General features: G+C 37.9%; 1 protein-coding gene across 1 annotated transcript; it reads left to right on the top strand.

Moving 5' to 3' along the window:
* On the top strand, window positions 1–26,443 carry EXOC1L (exocyst complex component 1 like). Its single transcript, XM_073608421.1, has 3 exons — window positions 1–121; window positions 17,818–17,948; window positions 21,311–26,443. Exons 1-3 carry the CDS (start codon window positions 1–3, stop codon window positions 21,572–21,574), a joined length of 516 nt encoding a protein of 171 aa, XP_073464522.1. The 3' UTR covers window positions 21,575–26,443.

Here is a 26,443-nt window from a genome sequence, read left to right as displayed (position 1 = left end):
ATGTCATCACTGTTAAAGGAAGACATGGCGAAGAAACTTTTTAAGCCTCAAGGACACACTTTATATGAGTTCATTGAAACAAGGTCGAAACACAAGGAGAGGTTTTACTTGTGCACATCAGGTAATGAACATTTCATAAATAGTGTACATCATGTAATATGTGATTCCATTTTTCCATATAGGATAATATTTCTGTTTCACAGTTGTATTACTATTGTTGTGTAAAGAGGTGGAATATTGATGATGTTGACTAAAACAGTGAGAATTTGCAGTAGGTTTAGTGCACTAACATCTCCCAGTTTGTGTGCCATGGCACATGTATGCGTTACAGTACTGCGTCAGGCACTAGCCTGCCAGGATGGCAGTCTTCCAGTCAAACATATTTCCTATTTCTGTGTAATTCACGCACAGTGAGAGCTACCACGAGAAGAGGCAAACCTGAGGGAAGATCACTCAAATCTTCTTTCCTGCTCTTGTTAATCAGATTGTTCTGAAGTTTTATATTCGGATATATAAGCCTAGCAGGTTTTAATGAGCTAAGTTGGTTGATTTTAATTTCAAGCTCCTAAAACACAGTCATTGTTTTAAATAGTATTGGCTGTTTTGAAATGGTATTTCAACTCAATGCTAAATCTAAGTAACAAGGTAGGGGTAATGAGCAAAGAGCAGGGAGAGAGGAAAAGTCTAATGAGAGATGAAAAAAGTATTTGCTAAATGTAGAAAATCACTACAGTTTCCTAGTTATATTTACGGTTGTTGTTCTATAGACTGGCCACCCTATAGTTGTTCTATAAGCATGACCACCCGGTCTTGTTGAAGTGGTGGGATTAGTTATCCATGTTAGCCATGTTACATGGAAGCATGGCTATTAATGTGTGTATATTCAATATAATATTGGTGAGCATAATAGCTGCAGCACATTGATATCTACACTTTGCCCTGAAGGATACATTGGGGTTCATGGAAGCATTAGCTGTCACATTGAAATAGTAGGCACAAGCAAAATATTATGCAACAAAATTACCGATTTCTCAGTCTGCAGAATTTCACTTGAGACTTTCAATTTTACCCCTTGTCCTTAAGTTGCTTGGGTGAAATTTGTGTGAAAAAAAATCTACTATTTTTTTTCTTTATTTAGAGGCTATGTTCTTTTGGCAAAGTTTATTTTATTTCATTTAAAGTTCTTTTAATTGTTCCTATTGTTTTTGTGTATTTCATTGTTATTTGTGTATCATCACTTAATTGTTTTAATGTATTATTTTGTTTACTTTGTTGTGTTTTCTCTCTATGAAATAAAGTAAAAAAAAAAAAAAAAAAATAGGATGATGAGGGACTGTTCTTTGGCACAAGAACAGGTGACAAGTCTGGGATAGTTGAAAGAAGCTTAGATATCCCCCAGGAGCTATTTAAAGCCCATTGAACCCTGAAAAAAACACCAAAAATCACTCAACTCTGCTTTCCCATGTGACTCCACTGTATTTCACCAAAATGTGAGGAAATTGTTTTTTTTTTCAGTCATCCCTAATAAACAGTCTTTGTTTATTAGTGATGAGAGATCACAGTAATGTGCCATGTAGCTGTAATCACTGTGAAACCTGACAATAGCATTTGCCTATAGTCATTGAGACAATGTAGAATCCTTGGTATGGCAGTGTTTGCCAACTTCAATGCCAACTGCTACTTATTTATGTAGGCATATAATCACTGGAGTGGAAATTTCAAACTGTGTATGTAGTAGGTGTAGTTGGTTCTGACTCTTCAACGCAAGCAATGGGTAATCATTGACATGAGTGTTTTAGATATAGATGTCCCAGCCTATTTTGTAAACTTTTGTGATTTCCAGATATTTTTTAATAGAAACTTAAAGTCACATTTGTGATCACATAACTCAATAATAACTTCAAAGAATTTTATTTATATAGACAGCAAAAGAATGTTAATATTTTTTCAAAGCTTTATATTTGCAGTGATTTCAAGCTTTGTAAAAATCAGATTTTTTAAATAAATCTAATAAATGAATAGAAAATATATAGTGTAGTGAAAATAGATATTGGGGAGCATATTTTGATATTTTGGGCAGGTTAAATTCTATATTTTAAAGTGTAACTAAAGGCAAAACATGCTTTTTTTTAACTTGGGTAGAGTCAGAGTTTTGTTTGTTGGGTTTTTTTTTCCATCTGTGTTCCCTCTACTTCCTGTCCCATAGCCGAAACAGGAAATAAGAGGAAATTCCTCCAAAGACAGGGAATCCTGGTGTGTCACCAGGGTCACCAAAACTAGTGTTCTGTATATTTCCCTTCTATTAATGTTCCAATGTCAACCCGAAATTTGGGATTTTTTCATTTTCATTTTCCATGATAAAGGTAAATGGGACAAATAGAAAGAGTGAATCTCCCTAACGGGGGGACAGATAGCGATAAAACCTGACAGTTGTACTCAAAACTAAAAAAAGTTTGCTTTTAGTTACACTTTAAGTATTTTCCTTTTAGTTCACATAAATATAAATCATAATAACATAAATATAGGATATTAATATGAATCCAGTTTTCACTGCAAGTTCCAATAAATTAGTTCTTGTATGCCAAGAATTAATTCAGTAAGGGTTTCTGTCAAGTAGAGTTGAAGAACGCATAACACATTAACTAAGTCAGGATTAAAAGGTCAGTACCAAAACATATATTTTTATTTTTCTATAGAAGCCAGGAAATTGGTTAACATACCAACTTAGATTGTAAGCTCTAACGAGCAGCACCCTCTGATTCCTACTGTATTAAATTGTATTGTAATTGCACTATCTACTTTATGTAGTAAAGCGCTGCATAAACTGTTGGTGCTATATAAATCCTGTGTTATAATAATAATAACTTCAGAAAAAATAGGTAGTTAATCCCGCGCTATCATGTATGGGTATCTAGAAGTGTGGAAAAGCTGCTTGCACCGCAAAGGGCCCCACTTTGCCCTGTAATAGAACTATAATAGAGGGTATGGTGCTGCGCTAAACCAGTAAAAGATAGATACTGTTGTTCAAAGTAGTAATATGAGTCGCAAGTCTTAATAAGTAAATACGTGTACTGGTTTAGTATCACAATGTAGGGCTGTGAAACTAAAATTAAAGTGCCAAGTGCATAAATAATAGGATAAGAGAGTAAAAATAGACGCTAATAATATAAAACGTGTTCAAGCAGGTGACTCAGTGCCAAACACTTCAGTGCAAACAAATATAATGCCCTAGTGAGGGTATAAATTCAGATGCTCAAAGACATAATAACATAAATACAATAATAAGTAATGGTATGTTTATCGATAAATTAAATGCAACTGGTGAAAAAGTGCAATACGACGCAGTGTAAAAATTACTACAATCGTGTGTATCATGCACACATAAAAGTACACTGTGATCTCATCGTGTCTAACGTGAAAATACACACAGTGACAAATATTCTACATAAATGCCAAATACATTGTATACATATAGGAAGGTGCACAATGTAGTGCCTAGTGAGATAAATAAAATAAAATAAGTGACAAAGGTATTAGTCCATAATGTGTTGATAAAACATCCAGTGATTTCACACCAAGCAAAAAAGATTCTTCACGGGGCATATAGTGAGTGTATGCCATAAAGTGTATCAACCAGGAAAAACCAACACAGTGACTCCTCTTCGTGACAAGACTCCTGCACTAGTAAGTAATGGCCCCTTACCAAATCTTACTGTGATAACAGCATAAACAGCAAAGCTGATACTGGCTCCTTTTCATAAACCTGGACCTGGCTCTGCTCTCCAGACTCTAGGTCCCTGTTCTGCTGCAGCAGCTCTGCTTGTTTTGCCTCCTATCTCACGTTCAGTGTACAGAGCCTTTTAACAGATAACAAGAATAGGAATAGGAAGTCCATCACACAGCAATAACACTATGGATCCCAAACCTGTACTTCACATGGTCTTTCAGGACTTCACGTGACTCGCTGTCACATGACATACATGTGACATGTCATGTGACAGCAAGTCACGTGAGGTCCTGAAAGACCATGTGAAGTACAGGTTTGGGATCCATAGTGTTATTGCTGTGTGATGGACTTCCTATTCTTGTTATCTGTGAAAAGGCTCTGTACACTGAACGTGAGATAGGAGGCAAAACAAGCAGAGCTGCTGCAGCAGAACAGGGACCTAGAGTCTGGAGAGCAGAGCCGGGTCCAGGTTTATGAAAAGGAGCCAGTATCAGCTTTGCTGTTTATGCTGTTACCACAGTAAGATTTGGTAAGGGGCCATTACTTACTAGTGCAGGAGCCTTGTCACGAAGAGGAGTCACTGTGTTGGTTTTCCCTGGTTTATACACTTTATGGCATACACTCACTATATGCCCCGTGAAGAATCTTTTTTGCTTGCTGTGAAGTCACTGGATGTTTTATCAACACATTATGGACTAATACCTTTGTCACTTATTTTATTTTATTTAGCTCACTAGGCACTACATTGTGTACCTTCCTATATGTATACAATGTATTTGGCATTTATGTAGAATATTTGTCACTGTGTGTATTTTCACGTTAGACACGATGAGATCACAGTGTACTTTTATGTGTGCATGATACACACGATTGTAGTAATTTTTACACTGCATCGTATTGCACTTTTTCACCAGTTGCATTTTATTTATCGATAAACATAAACATACCATTACTTTTTATTGTATTTATGTTTTTATGTCTTTGAGCATCTGAATTTATACCCTCACTAGGGCATTATATTTGTTTGCACTGAAGTGTTTGGCACTGAGTCACCTGCTTGAACATGTTTTATATTATTAGCGTCTATTTTTACTCTCTTATCCTATTATTTATGCACTTGGCACTTTAATTTTAGTTTCACAGCCCTACATTGTGATACTAAACCAGTACACGTATTTACTTATTAAGACTTGCGACTCATATTACTACTTTGAACAACAGTATCTATCTTTTACTGGTTTAGCGCAGCACCATACCCTCTATTATAATAATAATAACTTATTCTATGTCTGTAGGAATGCTGACATAGTAAGATCTCTGTATTTACAACCCTAAGGTCATTAACCTGCTGATGCCAAGTGAATGCCACTATCCCTGCTGAACTAAAAATGCCATCTATTTTACATTACATATAATTTAACATACTTATTATTATTTGAAGTCTAATCTGAGAAAACAGCTATTGCTTTTGTTTACCATATATTCATATAATGCACAATTAAAAAAAAACTAAATTAATTTTAATGAACACAGTAAATATGAAAAATTTTAGGAAGAGACTAATTTTGAAATGCATAAAGTGAGGTAAAGTGCAGCCTGGGGTGTGGTGTGTAGACAACTAGGGAAATCTGAAAAACACTGCCCTTTAATAACCCTCTCCTATGGTATCTTATATGAGATATGGAGCTCCAGTTATACTTGTTGTTTGTAGTGGTTGTGGTTGTCATCATGTTACTCTTTGCTCTATACCCACAGGTATATCCAGTAATTATAATGTGGTGGATTCAATGTGACCATACACATTTGAGATTTCATCTCGACTGACCATTGTAAAAGCCTTGAATACTGATGTGCCACCTATAAACTTTTGCAACAAATTACATCTTGAAAGAAAAATTGGACAAGTGAGCTGGAAATTTTTGACAAAGTGAAAGCTACACTAGGTGTCAAATGTAAACCTGAAGTTGTAGTTTTATAGACCATAAGATGTAAGATAAAAACAAAATAAAGAATGAATTGGTCTTTGAAATTTATTAAAAAACTGAATTTATGGAAAAGAGGAGAACATAACCTCGAGAACCAAACTAACCTAGTAAACTTAAGTTAAGGGTGAGGAGCTTCTACTAATGTTCACTAATTGCACAGGTGATCTGTGGGGATAGATTAACCACTTCACTACCCGGCTATTGTCAAATGACGTCCACAGATGGGATCTCCCATCCTGGGTGGATGTCATATGACGGCCTGGGCTTCCTGGCCGTCTAGGGGGCGTGCGCGCGCCGCCAGGGGCACGCACGCACGCCCGCCGCATTGCTCAGGACCCGGTGCATGTGCCCGGCGGCCGCGATGTCCGCCGGGCACCCGCGATTGCCCGTTAACCGGGCCGGACCGTGGATCTGTGTGTGTAAACACACAGATCCATGTCCTGTCAGCTGAGAGGAGAGCGATCTGTGTTCCCAGTACAGAGGAACACTGATCGGTCTCCTCCCCTTGTATGTCCCCGTCCCCTACAGTTAGAATCATTCCCTAGGAAACATATTTAACCCCTTGTGTCCCCCTAGTGGTTAACCCCTTCCCTGCCTGTCACATTTATACAGTAATCAATGCAATTTTATCGCATTGATCGCTGTATAAATGTGAATGGTCCCAAAAATGTGTCAGAAGTGTCCAATGTGTCCGCCATAATGTCGCAGTAACGAAAAAAAATCGCGATCGCCGCTATTACTAGTAAAAAAAATAAATAAATGATTTTTTTTTAAAACTGCCAGAAATCTATCCCGTATTTTGTAGACGCTATAATTTTTGCGCAAACCAATCAATATACACTTATTGCGATTTTTTTTTTACCAAAAATATGTAGAAGAATACGTATCAGCCGAAACTGAGGAAAAAATTTGTTTTTTAAAAAAAAAAATTGGGATATTTATTATAGCAAAAAGTAAAAAATATTTACTCATCAAAAGAAAGCTCTATTTGTGGGGAAAAAAGGATGTCAATTTTGTTTGGGTACAACGTCGCACGACCGCGCAATTGTCGTTTAAAGTGCGACAGCGCTGAAAACTAAAAATTGGTCTGGGAAGGAAGGGGGTGAAAATGCCCTGTATTGAACCGGTTAAAGTATATCCTTTTGGGCAGAGAGGTGAGGGCTTATTTCTGTGCCTGCTTGGAGGTTCATTCTTTCTATTGGTTCTGGTGACCATTGTCACAAGGACTAAAAGTGAAAAAAAATCAGAAATTTTGAATTGTCACCACAACAGAAATAGAGAGGAGATTTTCCAATGGGGCACTTGTCTAGTGACAATTGTCTAAGAGTGGGTTTACTGCACTTTTGGAGAGATTTCTGTTGTATTTACAGGACAGGAAAAGAAGACACAATTTTTTTTTGAATGGAACACAAATAGCACAATTCTCTACATCTAAAATAAAAAAGTGCTGGCTTTAGTTATACTTTAAAGGAGAAGTATTGCCAAAACTCTTTTGGCTATACGTATCCTATGGGTCACAGGGGTGCACTCAGTTCGGCACTTCTGTGACCTGTATTTAGCCAAAAACCTGCTGTTGGCTGACATCAGAGCCGGTCTAAGCTCTGGATCAATCCTGATTTTACAGTCGACATCCACCCACATGCCTGGACTGGCTCAGCCTCTCATTAAGCCGCTTCTGCCCCCTCCACAGCCCAGCACTCAGTGATCATTGGAGGAGCAGAGAGCTGATGACTGACAGTCACAAGCTCTCTGCAGACTATTTACTGAGAACTGAGCAATCAGTGGTCTTTGATCACTCAATTCTCGGTATAGAGGAGGCGGGGGGACAGCTGCAGCTGGGATCGGTGCTGCAGCTAGCTAGGTGACTATAATTATTTGTTATTTGTGATTGCCAAACTTGTCTTTTAAGATTAGGATAGGATTTGGGATAAGTGCTATGGCCAAGTTAAGTGTTAAAGAGGATCTTCAGTCCCTCCACCCCTAAAAAATTTTAAGTCAGCAGCTACACATACTATAGCTGCAATTTTTTCATAAAAGGACATTTACCTGTCCAAGGATCCAGCACTGTCCTCACCGGGCCAGTTCTTCTGCAGTCTTCGTGTCCCCAGCGTCAGCATGTTTAGTGTGAAAAGTCGGCTGTGATTCCTTGTGGCTTCACAGCTGGCTTCCCACTGTGCATGCAGGACCTGCACTGTGCTTTAAGAATGGTCCTGCAGCTTTCTGGGACTTATGATGTGTCCCAGATGGCTGTGGGCAAAGTGGGGGGACTTCCATTCAGATCGCCTGTTAAAACCAGGCATCTGCTCCCCCCCCCCCCCCCCCCAACAAAAATGTGTTAAAAAGTAGTAGAGGAGGGAGGAGGAGGTGAAAAAGCAGACCTTCCGTTTTTGGGTGAAGTTACTCGCTAAGGATTCATTTTAAGGGTTGGGTTAAGGGTTAGGTTTAAAGAACAACGAATGGCTTCTGTAAAACAGTTGAAACACATATAAGCCATCAACTATATAATTTGTGTCTCACATGCCCTTTCCTTGTAGACACTGCAATTCATAAAAGTTTTTGCAACACGGGCAATGCTATTAATTCCAAAAGCAATGGGCAGGACTAAGTGTGATCAGATGCTGATTGACAATTACAAGCTTGTGAATCAACAGTGACAAAGCTGATAGCCACACCTCCTGCAACACCTTTGCATCCACTCCTCAATTCAGAGCAACTCTGCTTTAAATTCAGGAGTAGTGCTTCATTGTTTACATACCATCACAAGAAGCTGCATTGGGCGCACTTCATTGGTAGTCTTGGCGGTTATTTGTGGAGGTAAAGAGATAATTGTTAATGCTTATGAACTTATAATTAGGTGCTACAGCACATTTTTTCTTAATGAGAGGCCATAGTTCTGCATTAACCACTTCTTGCACGGTCATGCAATGCTGTACCCAGACGAAATATGCGTCCTTTTTTTCCTACAAATAGAGCTTTCTTTTGGTGGTATTTGATCACCTCTGCGTTTTTTAATAACTTGTGGTATAAACGAAAAAAGACCCAAAATTTTGAAAAAAAAAAGATATTTTCTAATTTTTGCTATAAAAAAATACAATAAACTCAATTTTAGACAAACATTTAGGCCAAAAAGCATTCAGCCACATGTCTCAGGTAAAAAAAAATTCAATAAGCGTATATCTATTGGTTTGCGCAAAAGGTATAGTGTCTACAAACTAGGGTACATTTTCTGGAATTTACGCAGCTTTTAGTTTATGACTGCCTATCTCAATTCTTGAGGTGCTAAAATGGCAGGGCAGTACAAAACTCCCCACAAATTACCCCATTTTGGAAAGTAGACACCCCAAGGAATTTGCTGAGAGGCTTGTTGAGCAGATTGAATTTTTTGTTTTTTTGTCACAAGTGATTGAAAAATGACAAAAAAAAAATTTACACAACGTTGTCACTAAATGATATATTGCTCAAACATGCCATGGGCATATGTGAAATTACACCCCAAAATACATTCTGCTGCTTCTCCTGAGTACGGGGATACCACATGTGTGAGACTTTTTGGGAGCCCAGCTGCGTACAGGACCCTGAAAATCAATCACCGCCTTCAGGCTTTCTAATGCCCCGTACACACGATTGGACCATTGGAAAATCCGACCTTGTGTACGGGGCATTAGGGTGTAAATTTTTGATTTCACTCCTCACTACCTATCACAGTTTCAGAGGCCATGAAATGCCCAGATAGCACAACCCACCCCCCAAATGACCCCATTTTGGAAAGTAGACAACCAAGGCTATTTGCTGAGAGGCATGTTGAGTCCATGGAATATTTAATATTTTGACACAAGTTTCGAGAAAATCTCACTTTTTGTCACAAAGTTTTAAAAATTGAAAAGGAAAAAAAAAATTTCCTTTTCTTTCTTAATTTTCCAAAACAAACGAGAGCTGCTAAATACACACCATGCCTCTTAGCAAATACCTTGGGGTATCTACTTTCCAAAATTGGGTCATTTGGAGGGGCCTTGTGCTATCTTGACATTTCAGGGCCTCCGAAACTGTGATAGGTAGTGAGGAGTGAAATCACCATTTTACGCCATTAGAAAGCCTGAAGGCGGTGCTTGGTTTTCGAGGTCCTGTACGTGGCTAGGCTCCCAAAAAGTCCTACACATGTGGTATCCCCATACTCAGGAGAAGCAGCAGGATGTATTTTGGGGTGTTATTTAACATATGCCCATGGCATGTTTGAGCAATATATCATTTTGTGACAACTTTGTGAAAAAAATAAAGAAATTATTGTAATTTTCCCAAAACTTGTGTCAAAATATAAAATATTCCATGGATTCAACACACCCCTCAGCAAATAGCTTGGGGTGTCTACTTTCCATAGGGTAATTTGGGGAGGTTTTGTGCTATCTGGGCATTTCATGGCCTTGGAAACTGTGATAGGTAGTGAGGAGTGAAATCAAAAATTGACGCTCTTAGAAAGCCTGAAGGTGCTGCTTGGTTTTCGGGGTCCTGTACGCAGCTAGGCTGGCAAAAAAGTCCCACACATGTGGTATTCTCGTACTCAGGAGAAGCAGCAGAATGTATTTTGGGGTGTAATTTCACATTCGCCCATGGCATGTTTGAGCAATATATCATTTAGTGACAACTTTGTGAAAAAAAAAATGATTGTCATTTTCCCAAAACTTGTGGCAAAATATAAAATATTCCATGGATTTAATATGCCTATTAGCAAATAGCTTGGGGTGTCTACTTTCCAAAAAGGGTCATTTGGGGGGTTTTGACCTGTCCTGGTATTTTATGCACAACATTAGAAGCTTATACCACACATCACCAACTCTTCTGACCACTTGAAGACAAAGCCCTTTCTGATACTTTTTGTTTACATGAAAAAATATTTATTTTTTTGCTAGAAAATTACTCTGAACCTCCAAACATGAGATTTTTTTTTAAAGCAAAGGCCCTACAAATTAAAATGGTGGGTGTTGCAAATATTTTTTTCCCACAGTATTTGCGCAGCGATTTTTCCTACGCAATTTTTTGGGGAAAAAAACACTCTTTTGAATTCTAATGCACTAAAACACAAAAAAAAAATTCATTATGGTATTGGGGCCATACATGCTTTCATTTTTTTACCCAATCAATGTGCAAATCGATCATAACGATTGAATTGGAAAACAATCAGAAATCCATACCATCCCCTTTGATCGATTTAGACTTGGTTTAGATCAGATTCAGTCAGGGTGGAAAGTTATTGATTGTATCAATCAATCAAATTATGAATTTGCATGGTAAAAATTCAAACCAGTTCATAAATTTCACAGATATAAATCAGCAGGTGGTCATATACCAATGAAATAAAAAAAGACCCTAAAAAGGTCAGAGTTTCCTATCAGTTATTTCTATTTTTCCTGACTTGTGCTCTCTAGTTATGCCAGTCAGTTTTCTTACCTTTTTTTCCTCACTTTGCCAGAGGGAGCGTATGAAACAATAATAAGTGTCTGAAAATGTTGCCTGCAATATTCTAAACTGTTGTAATTGTTTCTTCATCATAAACATAGACATAGATTTCATGCCTTGCCCAATTTTAGGTGGGATTTAATAAATATATTAATATTATATATATAAATCTGCAAGTCAGTTGGGACCATTCCATTCTTGCAAAGGATGGAGATCTTTGAACGTATAATATTGTGCATTTTAGCAAAGTGCTCCCTTGTGCAATAAAGAAAGAAGTGTTCTCTAAGCTAATGCAACAATTGTAAAATTAGCAACAATTGTAAATGCAACAATTGTAAAATTAGCTTGAGGTTTTCATACCGTGGACCATTTGTACCACATTAGGTTAATTTTGCCAAAAAAACACTAAACATTCAGATATGTTTTGGATATGTTTTGGATTGGAAACCAGAGCAATTTGAGGAAATCCACAAGTTCAAAGGGGCGTGCAAATTCGATGACCAAAAACAAATTGGCATTGAAGGTGGTTTGTGAGCTCACATGATTTAACTACGGTGCATTCATTTCTACATTCATTGCTTCGTATAGTATAAAGTAGTTTTCCTCTTTGCTTTTTGACCTTGTAATTCTGTTTATAAAGCTGATCTCAGTGTGGATATACTCCAATACCAAACACTTTCACTCCCTTCCTGCTCAGACCAATTTTCAGATTTCACCACTGTCACACTTTGAATGCCAATTACTTAGTCATGCAACACTGTACCCAATTGAAATTTTTAGCACATTTTTTTGTGACAGATAGAGCTTTTCTTTTGCTATATAAATGAAAAAATACTGAAAATATTTTTTAAAAATACTTTTTTAATTGTTTCAGCCAAAAGAATTTGCAAAAAAATAATCTTTCTTTATAAATTTAGGCCAAAATGTATTTTGCTACATTTCATTGGTAAAAAAGTAATTATTTAGTCTGTATGAAAGTTATATATATATATATATATATATATATATATACATATGTTTGAAAATTGATCAGTCCTGATGTCCTGATTGCTAAATTCTTGAGGCCCTAAAATGCCAGCACAGAAATAACTCCAAAATAACCCCTTTTTGGAAAGTAGACACCCCAAGGTATTTAGTAAGAAGTATGGTGAGTTTTTTAAAGTTGTAATTTTTTGTCCCTTTTTTGGAAAATCAAGAAATTAAATAACATTTGTTTTTTTTTCATAATTTGTTTTTTTTTTCCATACTATCACCAGAGCAGTACAGCATTATCATATGGCTGGTGTGGCGGTGATCAGGGATACTGACTTGTGACAGTATGTAAAAAATAATAATAATAATAATAATAATAAATGTTTTCAAATTTTTAAACACTTTTTCTTTTTTTTAACAATTTGTTTTTACATTACCAGAGCAGTGCAGTGTTACCATAATGACACTGTGGGTTTGATTTACTAAAGCTAGAAAGGGCAAAATCTAGTGCAGCTGTACATGGTAGCCAATCAGCTTCTAACTTCAACTTATTCAATTAAGCTTTGACAATAACACCTGGAAGATGATTGGTTTCTATGCAGAGCTGCACTAGATTTTGCACTTTCCTGTTTTAGTAAATTAATCCCTGTACTATACTGGGGAAGTGATCAAAAAATGTTTTCATTTTTATTACACTATGATTGCTTATAACAGTGATTATCACTGTTATAAGCAATAATTTTTACCAACGGCATCCATTCATTTACAGGGTGTACTATTGTGGAAGCTGTGATTGGCCAGAGTTATCACATGGTACAGACGTGCTGTGATTGGTCTTATCTGTACCATGTAATCACTGTGACCAATCACAGAGATCATCACAATAGTACTCAATGAATGGCTATGAATGAAAGCCGTTCATTGTGAATAACTGTCATGTGATCACTAGGTTGGTCACAGTGATCACATGGTACCAGGACAGGTCCAGTACAATGAACTGTCAACTACTGTTTCCCGTAGATACAGCAGGTGGCATATCGAGCCACAGCGTGGCCGCTAGTGTGCGGGCAAGGCATGTGACTTGGAGGACATCATATGAATCCACCCAGAAGCAAAAAGCTCCCACTGGCAGTCATTTGTGTATAGGCCGGGCAGAAAGTGGTTAAAAAAAGTCATTTAATTCAGTTATGCAATCATTTAAAAAAGTAATCAAAGCTGTACTCCAGGAAAGCAGTTTTACCTAAATTTGTAGTTACAGTGCCTTAAAAAAGTATTCATACCCCTTTAAATTTTCCACATTTTGTCATGTTACAACCAAAAACGTAAATGTATTTTATTGGGATTTTATGTGATAGACCAACACAAAGTGGCACATCATTGTGAAGTGGAAGGAAAATGTTTTCAACATTTTTTACAAATAAATCCGTGAAAAGTGTGGCGTGCATTTGTATTCAGCCTCCCTGAGTCAATACTCTGTAGAACTAAAATAACTATAAGAACAAAATGGCTCAAGCTCTGTCAGATTGGATGGAGAGCATCTGTGAACAACAATTTCCAAATCATGCCTCACATTCTCAATTAGATTTAGGTCTGGAATTTGATTGGGCCATTCTAATGCCGCGTACACGCGGTCGGAATTTCCGACAACAAATGTTCAATGTGAGCTTGTTGTCGGAAATTATGACCGTGTGTATGCTCCATCGGACATTTGCTGTCGAAATTTCCGACAACAAATGTTTGGGAGCTGGTTCTCAAATTTTCAGACAAAAAAAGTTGTTGTCGGAAATTCCGATCGTCTGTACGCGGCATAACACATTAATATGCTTTGATGTAAACCATTCCAAGGTAGCTCTGGCTGTAGGTTTAGAGTTGTTGTCCTGTGAACCTCCGCCCCGGTCTCAAGTCTTTTGTAGACTCTAACAGGTTTTCTTCTAAGATTGCCCTGTATTTGGCTCCATCCATCTTCCTATCAACTCTGACCAGATTCCCTGTCCCTGCTGAAGGAAAGCATCCCCACAAAATGATGCTGCCACCACCATGTTTCACGGTGGGGACGCTGTGTTCAGGGTGATGTGCAGTGTTAGTTTTCCACCACACATAGCATTTTGCTTTTAGGCCAAAAAGTTAAATTTTGGTCTCATCTGACCAGAGCACCTTCTTCCATTTGTTTGCTGTGTCCCCCACATGGCTTCTTGCAAACTGCAAACGGGACGTCTTATGGCTGTCTTTCAACAATGGCTTTTTTCTTGCTATTCTTCCGTAAAGGCCAGATTTGTGGAGTGCACGATTAATAGTTGTCCTGTGGACAGATTCTCCCACCTGAGCTGTGGATCTCTGCAGCTCCTCCAGAGTTACGATGGGCCTCTTGGCTGCTTCACTGATCAATGCTCTCCTTGTCCAGCCTGTCAGTTTAGGTGGATTGTCATGTCTTGGTAGGATTGCTGTTGTGCCATACTCTTTCCATTTTCTGATGATGGATTGAACAGTGCTCCGTGAAATGTTCAAAGCTTAGTATATTTTTTTACAACCTAACCCTGCTTTAAACTTCTCTACAACTTTATCCCTGACCTGTCTGGTGTGTTCCTCGGCCTTCATGATGCTGTTTGTTCACTAAGGTTCTCTAACAAAACTCTGAGGGCTTCACAGAACAGCTGTATTTATACTGCGATTAAATTACACACAGATGGACTCTATTTACTAATTAGGTGACTCATGAAGGCAATTGGTTCCATTAGATTTTAGTTAGAGGTATCAGAGTAAAGGGGGCTCAATACAAATGCATGCCACACTTTTCACATATTTATTTGTAAAAAAATTGGAAAACCATTTATCATTTTCCTTCCACTTCCCAATTATGTACCACTTTGTGTTGGTCTATCACATAAGATCCCAATAAAATACATTTACTTTTTTGGTTGTAACATGACAAAATGTGGAAATTTTCAAGGGGTATGAATACTTTTTCAAGGCACTGTATTCATTTTTAAATCAGCACAAGAGACAATACATACATTGAATGAGAAATGTCAATTGTGTTGGTGGCTGTTCTGTTAGTTGAAATCCTTCAGTCCACAGTGAACCACCTTCCCCTGTGCATACCACCAGAGTGGTCATTTTCTGGTGCTGTGGGGCTTAATATGAGCTGTTGGACCTGTCACAGGCACTCATCAAGAGTTGCCGACTATCACCGCCCTTTACACCCCTCTTCTCCAGTCACAGAAGCTATACTATAACTTCCATAAATGTAAAGCTCTCTATGAATGGAGGAGGGGTGGTGAATGAAAGGTCCCCCTCCTCCATTCATGGATTGCTTTTAATTTATAGAAGCTATAGTATTCATAGATCCATTCATAGATCGATTTTCATTTATGGAAGCCATAGTACAGCTTCTAAGAATGGAGGGGGGGGGCATAGTCGGTACTCTTGATGCCTTGATGAGTTAATATGATGGGTTCCTAGGCTCTTATTAACCCCTACCACATTATTACAACTGTGGGAATAGGGAGAAGCAGAAAACCGAAGATTGACTGCTTGTTCTGCTTCTCCCTCTCCCAGCCTGAGTTTTGCTGTACGAGGAATTTAAAGAGACCTTTATCAGGTCAAATTCAGAAATGGACACGTTTGATTTAAAAAATGTGTACATATTTATTGATTTATTATTGAATACGAAGTTGCATTATTTTGTGTCTTTTATATCTGCCTTTTTTTACACAAAACCAGCATAAATAATTCAATTTTTTTTTTATATCTGTTCTGTTATCCACAACACCATTCAAAGAGACAGCATTTTGTGTCAATGTCAACAGTGGAATAACTTCAGAAGTATCCTGCTTTCTTTCAATGTCCACTCCCTGACTGGTGTAGGTTCTGTCAGCATTGCTAAACTGCAGTATAGCATGATTAGAGGTCTGGGACTGGGCTCTGCTATCTAACAATAGGATCTGACTCAAAACCTAGCTAAAAAGAATTGCAAATTTTAGTAGAGGGAGTTTAGAGCAATGGTGAATGGCTAAGATGACGACCAAATCGGAATTTGCTTTGCCACCGATTTTAGTGCGTGTGACATAAAATTAATTTTACTGAAGAATATCTATCCCACAAATCTGTTTTTTCTGGTGTTTATTTTTTTTCTTTAGTGGTGAAAAGGTTGACTAAAACTTTTGATTTCCATATACTCTTTCTGTAGTTTAGAAAAAGTGAAAAGAAGCCTCTGCTTATTTTCCTTTACCATGTCAAAGTTTTAGACCAGAGAAATGCTGGAGCACACATAGAAGAAGGGACTTTAGAGAACTTGGCTCTAGCTTCTGCTCCATTTGTTGGCAGTGATATGGACCTGTAGGCACAGCAAGAAGTTGGCAGTTTGATGGAAATGTGGCAGTGATGTGTTGAAACGGCTTTACTGATGTATTGGTGACTGGGGCTCTTTTACCAAGGCATGGTACATGCTATTATCAGAGGTAGCTGGATTTCACTAACTTATAGAACAGCTCTATCCTGGCAAGAGTGTATTTTTTGCCTCCTGTCCATACATTCTTTAACAGAGGTGGGGTGAAAATTGGATTTAGCAGGAGAAGATGAAGGAAATCAAAGCATACAGCCTTGTACCTAGCGTTTGCTGAGGATAAGTCATGTCCACCAGGTGGAATATTGTGGCCTGAATGTCTTGTTGTTCAGTGTGAATCCCTTTATCACTACTGGAGGACATGCTGGCCAAGTCTAAAGCAGACTAATGGGAAGTACCAGGAGGATACTACCATTAATAATGTGTTTTTGTTATAGTGAATGCTTATGCTGTTGCACGTTGGATAAAGGTCCCCAAGTGTTTGCCAAAATGGCTACAGCTTTGACTTCAGTTATGCATGTTACAAAAGGCAAAGAAGCTGTTTTCTGGTAACATTAAATACAATTCTATACCAGAGAACTATACATATCAACTTGCTCAATAGCTGGGAACTTCTTTTGAAATAACCCTGCTGGCTTTCTTCTGCTTAGTAGAAGTGATGACTTCTACCATCCAGTAATTACCCCCTCCCACTGTGGTCCCCAGGTTCATCTATAGAGGGATTAAAAAATAATATTTGCACTAAATGAACCCAGAAGTGCTCAGTTCTGGGCACTTATGAGTTGAGATCTTTAGTGTACTAGTGGCTACAGCCAGCTGACATGCAGACCAGGGACTTTGTGTCCCTTATGCGTATGGCAGAGGAACCATCTCCATAAAGTGAAACTGTCAGAAGTAGAATAATTTTTACCACATGGTACCACAATGCCTGCTAACACTTGAATCATGGTATTATAGTTGTAAAAGCTGATGTAACGCATCAAGCTATGACACACAATAATGGAACAATGCTCTTCAGTTATTATCAGTTTACAGTGATTACAAGTCCACATCACTACCAACAAATGGAGCAGCGGCTACAGCCAAGTTCAGTAAAAGGTCATGTCCACCATTTTGTGTGTTGTGATGAGCTACCAGTCCATGTAAAATGAATGGCCTGCAGTAATGCATCGCCCCATGACACACAATAACATAATAATGCCTTTCAAGCTATTTCAAATTGAACAATTTATTTCATAAGAATTTACATAGTAACAAAGAAGTATGGAGACATTTCAGTTATTACATACACCAGAATTACAAGAACACAGTGTAACATCAAAGTAATCATGTTTTTTTAGTGGCTAAAGAGGAAGAAGTCCATATATCCTTGGTTAAACACTACCGAGCGTGTCTTGATGAGAAGTATGAAGTGGCTGAGATGTGGCTTCTCAGAGATCTCAAGTTCATTGATGGGAAGGAAGCAGAAACAGTAAGCAGTTTTAATTTTGCATTTTTTTAAATACTACATAGTAAAAAAATAAATACATTGAAAACAGTTAACAGAAGCTTTGCCTATGAACTTTACAAGGACCCTCACACATACACTAATGGGTGCATCTTTTAAAAATGAATCTTTCAGACTGGTGTACCAGGTTATGCATTGTGAGACAAATGTTATGTGTCTGCGTCAGAATTTCCTAAACAGAATGATGTGGCACCCCTGGGTTCCTCCAGAGATCACTAGGGGCTCATTGAGCAGAGAGCAGAGGTGAATTGATTTTTTACCTGACGGTGTCTACATAGTTCCTGTTTTAACATCACTCTGACCACCAATGTAAGTGGGCACCCCCTCAACTGACCACAAATGTAAGGGGGGCCTCCTCTACTGACTACCAATGTAAGAAGAAACTTTTCTCTGGTTTCCACTTTAAGGAGGAACTTTTATACTGGACTTTAAACTGATGTAGAAATGGCTGCAGATAAACAGGTACTTGTGCAAGATGATTGGTTTCATCTCTGTGTATTAACTGAGTCTAGTCACTTCACTGGGTTAATGTAAGGGCTTACAACAACTTTACAAGTGCAACCACACATATAGAAGGGCAGCTGGATATGCAGACACAATCTGACCACCCCGAGCCATGTGTGCCATCCTGCGCTTTTCATAAACGCTTGGCACTATTGGTTCATCTAAGGGAAGCAGCAACAATCTGATAAAGTTTTCTTACACCGCTGACACCAGAGTTGGAGGAGGTGCAGCAATCTCTCCCCTGTCTCTCCATTTGGAAGGGGAATACTGGGATCGAGTGTAGACAAAGCAATTGAATGCAGAAATAAACATAGCATTTTTCTGGCATAGCATGAATATTTTTATAGCAATAGGGAAACATAGAGAAGTGCTACTAGGATATGTGAAAATTAAATCCCATTGTATTCTTTGGATACATGGGATTGATTAATATGAAGTCCCATTTAGACAGGATGAAATACTTGTGGTTGGAACCTTCAATATCCATGCTTATGCATTAACCTACATCGAGTGATGTTACAAGGCTTTGGCCTTGTGCCGCTTTGAACTCATTGATGTTGGGATCCCCCTTCTTGTTGGGTTTCAAATGCTTTCCTGGAGGCATCCAACCCTTGGTTGATTCACATTTCTATATAAAGCTATGGAAATTGTCTTATGCTAGACCAGTTTCACAGCTCTGCATTGCAGTAACCCATGGTACCAAAGCATGCTACACCCCCCACCCACCCCCAGCATTTCTAGCTGTGGCCATCTTGAGTAAGTGCAGTTAATTCATGTAGCATTTACTACCTGAAATCCATCTGTCCCTAGCCCAAGCATGCAGGCAGCCTGCAATGGACCAGCTTTGTCTGGTTATTGCTCCTCACACCGCTATTAGCGCTAGTTACTGATAATAGATAATAGACCTGAACCACTGAACAAAACCATACCGGACTCTGAACTGCAAACCACAGCCGGCCATATGTGAACCCAGCCTTATAAACAGTGATTACTTTTTACTGAGCTAGCATTTTAACCTTTGTGTTTTTTGTAAGGATTAAAAATAGCTTATGTTGATTGGGAGAGTTTAGTTCCGCTTTAAGAAAGTCAATTTCACCTGTGCCACTTGTGCTTATTGTGGCATGATGCCATTTTGTCTAAACGATGAAAAAAAAAGGAGTATGGTTTTACATTTGCTGGAACATTTATATAAATGTCACCTGTCTCACAAACATTTCTGCACTACATTGTAGTGCCAGTGCTCTGCGTCTGCCTCTGATGCTGCACAACTTATCAATTATGTAGTGTGTCATGTTTGCTACACTATCTGTGGAATACACTGAGAACTGTACAGTACAAAAAAATTGATTTAAAAATTTCAGAGGACTGTAAATATAGTGACTGTAGACTGAGTAAAAAAATGCAATTTGAACATATATTTGTTTATCAAATAAGATAAAGCTATGTTCATTCAATGGAATGTATATTGGTTTTGTACAAATCTTTTTTTATTTCTATATTTTGGTCAGGACTAAAAATGGAAAAAAATATATATATTTTGTTAATCAAGTAAATAGGAAATATTGCATACAATTATTATGTAGTATTTTATTTAACCAGCAGGTTAAGCTCTCAGACCCACTCTACATATGGTTACCTGCAGTTAGGATGGTTGTCCAAGACTGCGTCCAGGCTCAGAAATTTGTTGTTAACCACAGGTAACTGTTTTGGTATGTGACTATGTGCGAACAGCGGTGACCGCTGTCAGCCTGTCGATAGTTTATATAGGCTATTGGCATGCACCTGTGATTCAGAAGAATCTGCTGGTTCTTACCGCTGGAATCCAGTGCATGCAGCTAAACCGCTATGTGACGGAGGACTTATAGTTTTTTTTTCAATCATTCAATCATGAAAAAATGTATGTTTCCTAACCATACTTTACAGGACAGAGGATGAATATTCAGGTACTTTGGGTTAAGCCGCTGTCTTCAGGAGATTGGACACTGACAAATTAAAGCGGAGCTCCAGCTCACCTACCAAAACATTAAAAGACAGCTGCTACAAATACTGTAGCTGCTGACTTTTAATATTAGGACACTTACCTGTCCAGGAAACCCGCAATGTCGGCACCCCAGTCAATTATACTTGGGTGCTGCCATTCCTTGTAAGGGAAACCAGCAGTGAAGCCTTGTGTCTTCACAAACGTTCACTACTGCGCACTACTGCGAAGCATGCTGCGCTTCGTGAATAACCCGGAAGCGGTGGAAGGAAGAGGGGGGCCATACTTCTGGGAGACCTTGCCATGACCGAACTTCTGGGAAACCTTGCTGTGACCGCAATGAAAAACAGGTACCCGCTCACCAGCCCCCCCCCCCACCCCACGAAAGGTGCCAAATGTGGCAGCGGAGGGGGGAAGGAAGCAAACAATTGGAGGTTCCCCTTTTGCAGCTATAAGGCCTGCCCAGTAAAACCCCTTCCATTCCCAGTATACATCCAAGGGGAATGGGTTCTAGCACATTTCTTTAATTGCTGTAGTGTCAGAATGGTTTCATTTTGCAGCTTTGCAGATCAGCTGATCTGTGGTTTTGTAAAAAATTGTAAAAACAAAAATTCCCTCTCGTTCAAGTACAAATTGTCCCTGGCCCTGGACTGAGGTGTCACAAAAGATCCTGCATTTCTAAACCCGGAATTAGTCTGAGAGTGTAGTGCTATATATTGTATCTTTTACATTTAATTGACTGTATGTATAAATATGGGAAATCACACCTAAACTATAGCTTTTTTTGTGCCCCAGCTGATGGATGAATTATTTCAGTAACATTTCTCATTTTTGTAAACTTTAGGACAACCCATATTTTGACATGATGTTCGATGAAGTCTGCAATGTAGAAGCTTACAGCTGTGCCTCGAAATATGCCTTTGCTCGAAGTGTAATTAAACTGAACACTCAGCACACCAAGAAGGACATCAAAGTTATTAATTTTGACTCCTCCTATATAGAAGATGGAGTGATCTGGTCTTCAAACAATGGGGACTGCTTGGTGCTTATGAGAATATGCTTTTATGCTTCCAATCTTCTTTGTCTATCTTTATGTCCTATTCCATAGACGGTAGAGTTGTAAAATAATGAAGTTGTATTTCTAAATACATGTCAAGTCAAGTATCATGGGTAGAGCTAAGTCTGTTAACTGATTAACTTTGGTAGAGTTCAGCATGTACCATCAAGGTTCAAGATTTAGTGAGTTTATTTTGAATGGTAACTGCTACTGACCTTGTTTGAGGTGCTAATATATGTTGTGGAAATAGTACAAAGACAACAATACACATCCTGACTGGAATTATGAATGAATAAATGAACGGACAGACTGATTGTTGTCATATAAATGAGAAACATTTAACAAGGTAATCTATTATTCATAATTTCAACAATCTAAGTATGCAAAAGTGTCATACATACATAGTGGGTTTGACATGTTATGAAATTTAAAGTGATACAAAATGTACACTGTTTAATTTACATTATCCCTTCTCTTTCCGTATGTGGATGATGGCACTGTGATTATTAAAAAAAAAAATCGAAATACCTTTTTTCCTAAGTGATATACAGCTGTCACATGACCCAGCTCTTTCCCAGCCTGTCTACAGGGAAACATAAGCTGGAGGAGGTTCTAGTGCTGCTGGTCACATGTTCAAAATAAAAAAATAAATAAAAAACAGACTTTGGAATACAGGCTAAAAAAAAATTCATACCAATAAACTGTTTTAAATTGTCGTTCAAATATGTATTTGAAATCAAATCTTTATTAATTTGGCAATAACATGGTGTTGATGGATTTCTGCCAATTACAGGCCATGTCGTGCCCCTCCAGTCTGTGTCTATTGTGCGTATGTGCTTAGAATAAGAGGGAGTCGAAGCCTCCATCAATCTACATGTAATATTTCACCCCCATTTTGGTTAGCTGGCTAGTGGGCATGGAGGAGGAGGGAGGGAGGGAAGCGTATACACCCTCATGTGTGACTCTATAGTCACATGGGCTGCTCAGATGTGATCAGAGAAGGAATGCTTAGCACTGAAAATCACTGAAAACTGAGGATGTGCTATAGTTGCCAACACTGCTCTGCTGAATCCCTAGCTGCAGTGGGGACATGGACAGAAGAGAGGGATAGAGAACAGCAGGATTAACCAGGTTTTTTGCAGAACACAGAAAATGAATGCCATAATGACTGTGTGAGAATGGTGAGCATGTAATACAGCATTTATTGATAGTTTTTAATAATGTGGGTTTAATTACACTTTATTTGATATAACAGGAAAAATATTTGTTATGGCTAAACAGGACTACTGCAGTTCTTTTACAGCAGGGAAAGTAAGGAACACACACTTACCTAGCACTTGGTCCTTCAAAACCCAGTTTACTTGCTGGAGAAATACCCAGTACTATTAGGTATGGAGGTTCGTGTGACTTGTTCCCTGCCTTCCCCTAGTCAGAAAATAATAGCATGAATCCCAAAAACTACTTGTCAAATTATACTCTGATTGATACCATCCAAAATTCCTTATTCTAAATCCATGCATTTATAATATACCTGTTTGAAAAGGTATCATCACTGGACATCCAGATCTGTCAACAAAGTTCTTTTAACCACTCCGTAAGATTTAACCCCTTCATGACCAGGCCATTTTTTGCGATATGGCACTGCGTTACTTTAACTGAAAAATTGCGATGCTGTACCCAAATAAAATGTTTGTCTTTTTTTTCTCCACAAATAGAGCTTTCTTTTGGCTGTATTTGATCAACTCTGCATTATATATTATTATATTTTTTGCGCTATAAACAAAAAAAGGCCAACAATTTTGAAAAAAAAAAGAAACAATATTTTTTACTTTCTGCTATAAAACATATCCAATACAAAATTGAAAAAAAAATCAAATTTCTTCATAAATTTAGGCCAATATGTATTCTGCTACATATTTTTGGCAAAAAAAAATCCCATTATGTATATATTGATTGGTTTGAGTAAAAGTTATAGCGTCTACTATGAGATATTTTTATTTATTAAATTATTATTTTTTATTAGAAATGGCGGAGATTAGCCATTTATAGCAGGACTGCGATATTGCATGGACATTCTTACACTAACTGAGACTTTGGGAACCAGTGACACTAATACAGCGATCAGTGCTAAAAATATGCACTGTCACTGTGCTAATGACACTGGCTGGGAAGGGGTTAACATCAGGGGCGATTAAAGGGTTAACTGTGTACCTAACCAGTCTTTTACTATACTATGAGAGGTGCTTTTACAGGGACACAAACTCCATCCCTTTCCCCCTGTCAGAATGGCGATCTGCCTTGTTTACATAGGCAGATCACAGTTCTGTGTCTCTGCCTGACAATTGTCAGGTGGCGGAGGACATTGAGTACCTGGCACCCACCCATTGGCTCCCGCTGTGTGTAATCACAGCGGCAGCGAGCCGCCTGTGGCAAGCATGCATTCTTCCTACCCTGATGTGCGGGATCACATATATATATATATATGTATATATATATATATATATATATATATATATATATATATATATATATATATATATATATATATATACAGTATATGTGATCTGGCACATAGCTGTAAAAAACAGTAAAACTGCTATAGGTTGGACGGGAATCATTTAAGTCCAGCTGCAAAGACAATAGGTCTCAGCCACACCAAACCATCACTAAATATAACAAATTATTTTCATCCACGGTATGATACAATGCCATGCATTATCTCAAATGTTACTTGAGCAAAATTCAGGCATACAGGTCTCATCTAAAATGTTTTAAAATTCAGTACTATGACCTTCAAGAATTAAACTGCAACTAGAGATAAACAAACTGTTGAACTTTTTTTTTTTAAATATGCAAATCTCCAAACCAAGAGTACCATTGATTTCAATGGGAATTTAAACCAGATACCAAAAAAGTGTAAATTACAGAGCAGCAAATGGTGCACAATTGTGCAGAATAGTTTGGGAAGCTCCTGGCACCCCGTTCTCATAGGATGCGCAACATAACCATTCCCTATTCCATGATCATCCAAATTGAAAATATTACATTTTGAATTTAGACTTACACCTGTTGCCGCCCGCCCACCGTCATATGACGTTATGGATTTTGAGTCACGCCCGGCCTCTGCATTAAAAAAAATGGTGCCGCCTCGGCTGGGAAGCCGTGATCATTTTTTACATTTTTTTATTTCAGGCTTCCCAGCTTAGTAGTGAGATGTGTGGTCTTATTGACCCCATATCTCACTGTAAAGAGGACCTGTCCTGTCATGTTCCTATTACAAGGGATGTTTTTCAAAAAAGTGTCAAACTAAAAAAAGGAAAGTATAATTAACAATAATAAAAAAAAATTTTAAGAGCCCCTGTCCCCATGTGCTCGCACGCAGAAGCAAACGCATACGTAAGTCCCGCCCACATTTGAACACGGTGTTCAAATCATACATGTGAGGTATCGACGCAAACGTTGGCACGAGAGCAATAATTTTGTCCCAGACCTCCTCTGTAACTCAAAACATGTAACCAGTAAAAAAAATTTCAAGCGTCGCCTATGGGGATTTTTAAGTACCGAACTTTGGTGGCATTCCGCGAGCATGTGCTATTTTGAAGCGTGACATGTTAGGTATCTATTTATTAGGCGTAACTTCATCTTTCGCAATATGCAAAAACATTGGGCTAACTTTACTGTTTTGTTTTTTTTTTAAAAAGCACAAAACTGTTTTTTTCCCAAAAAAAACGCGTTCGAAAAATTGCTGCGCAAATACCGCGCGAGATAAAAAGTTGTAACAACCGCCATTGTATTCTCTAGGGTCTTTGCTAAACAAAACCTATATAATGTTTGGGGGTTCTATGTAATTTTCTAGCAAAAAAATGATGATTTTTACATGTAGGAGAGAAATGTCAGAATTGGCCTGGGTTCTGATCCTGTTACATTGTCTGCAAAAGCAAAGTAATGGCATAGATTGTTTTTTTAGTTGGCACCCTCCAGTGCCACATTTCACCATACCAAAGCTTGCACTGCTTCTGGATGCCCTGCTGCAGCCCCTCAAAGGCCCTACACAAATGTTCACTTTTTCATGCCCCCCATCCTTATGACACCGCTCAGACCAGATGATAAGTTACTCAGGTACTGAGCCCTGCATTGACAGAACAGGGAGTGATTGTAAATTCCAATTTTTGAATAAAGAAAGAATGATCGCATGCGCAACACTATAAGTGAACAGTTTAGATCACAGTTGTCCTTCTCAACTGATTCAAAAAACAAATAACCCACATTTAATGCCAGCATTACTTACAGGTCTAATTTTCTTGACGATCACTGCAGATTTTAATGTTAATATTTCCACAACTAAATTGCCTAAAAATATTCACCTGTGTATAAAGTGATCACAAAAATATCTAAGCATTTTTCTTCAAATATCATGTACCATTGTTGAATTACTTACGTTAGGAAGAAATAGATGATAGCTATTGTTATTAATAAATCTGTTCATAGGGAGCACAACATATTGAATATTGGAAGAAGTAATACTCAGAACAGATCATTGTTAACCATACTTCTATTCTATAGAAATATATATATTGTTACATTTATTTAACAGTGGAAAAAGCAATGTTTGTCAGTCATAGCAAACAGTCAGAAATTAGCATTCATTACTTCAATGGTTTTCGCACTTTGAAATAAAAAAGTATTAAGCTATAGTTAAACCCTATACTGAAAGGTGTCTTTTCTAATGTAAATATGTGTAAACTTCAAGATGATGTTATGTAATACAGAACGATTTTGTATAAAAATGTAAACATATAACATTTAATAACAAAGGGGTCATGTTTATGTATTCATTATTATAAATATTTCAGTGCACTTTTCTTGTTCAATACAAATACTGTGAGCGTGAGCGACTTTTCTTTTTTTTTTTTTACATAA

Source organism: Aquarana catesbeiana, linkage group LG01, assembly GCF_042186555.1.
Source record: "Aquarana catesbeiana isolate 2022-GZ linkage group LG01, ASM4218655v1, whole genome shotgun sequence".
Taxonomy (NCBI): domain Eukaryota; kingdom Metazoa; phylum Chordata; class Amphibia; order Anura; family Ranidae; genus Aquarana; species Aquarana catesbeiana.
The sequence above is the reverse complement of the archived record's forward strand: the minus strand, read 5'-3'. Positions and strand labels throughout refer to the sequence as shown.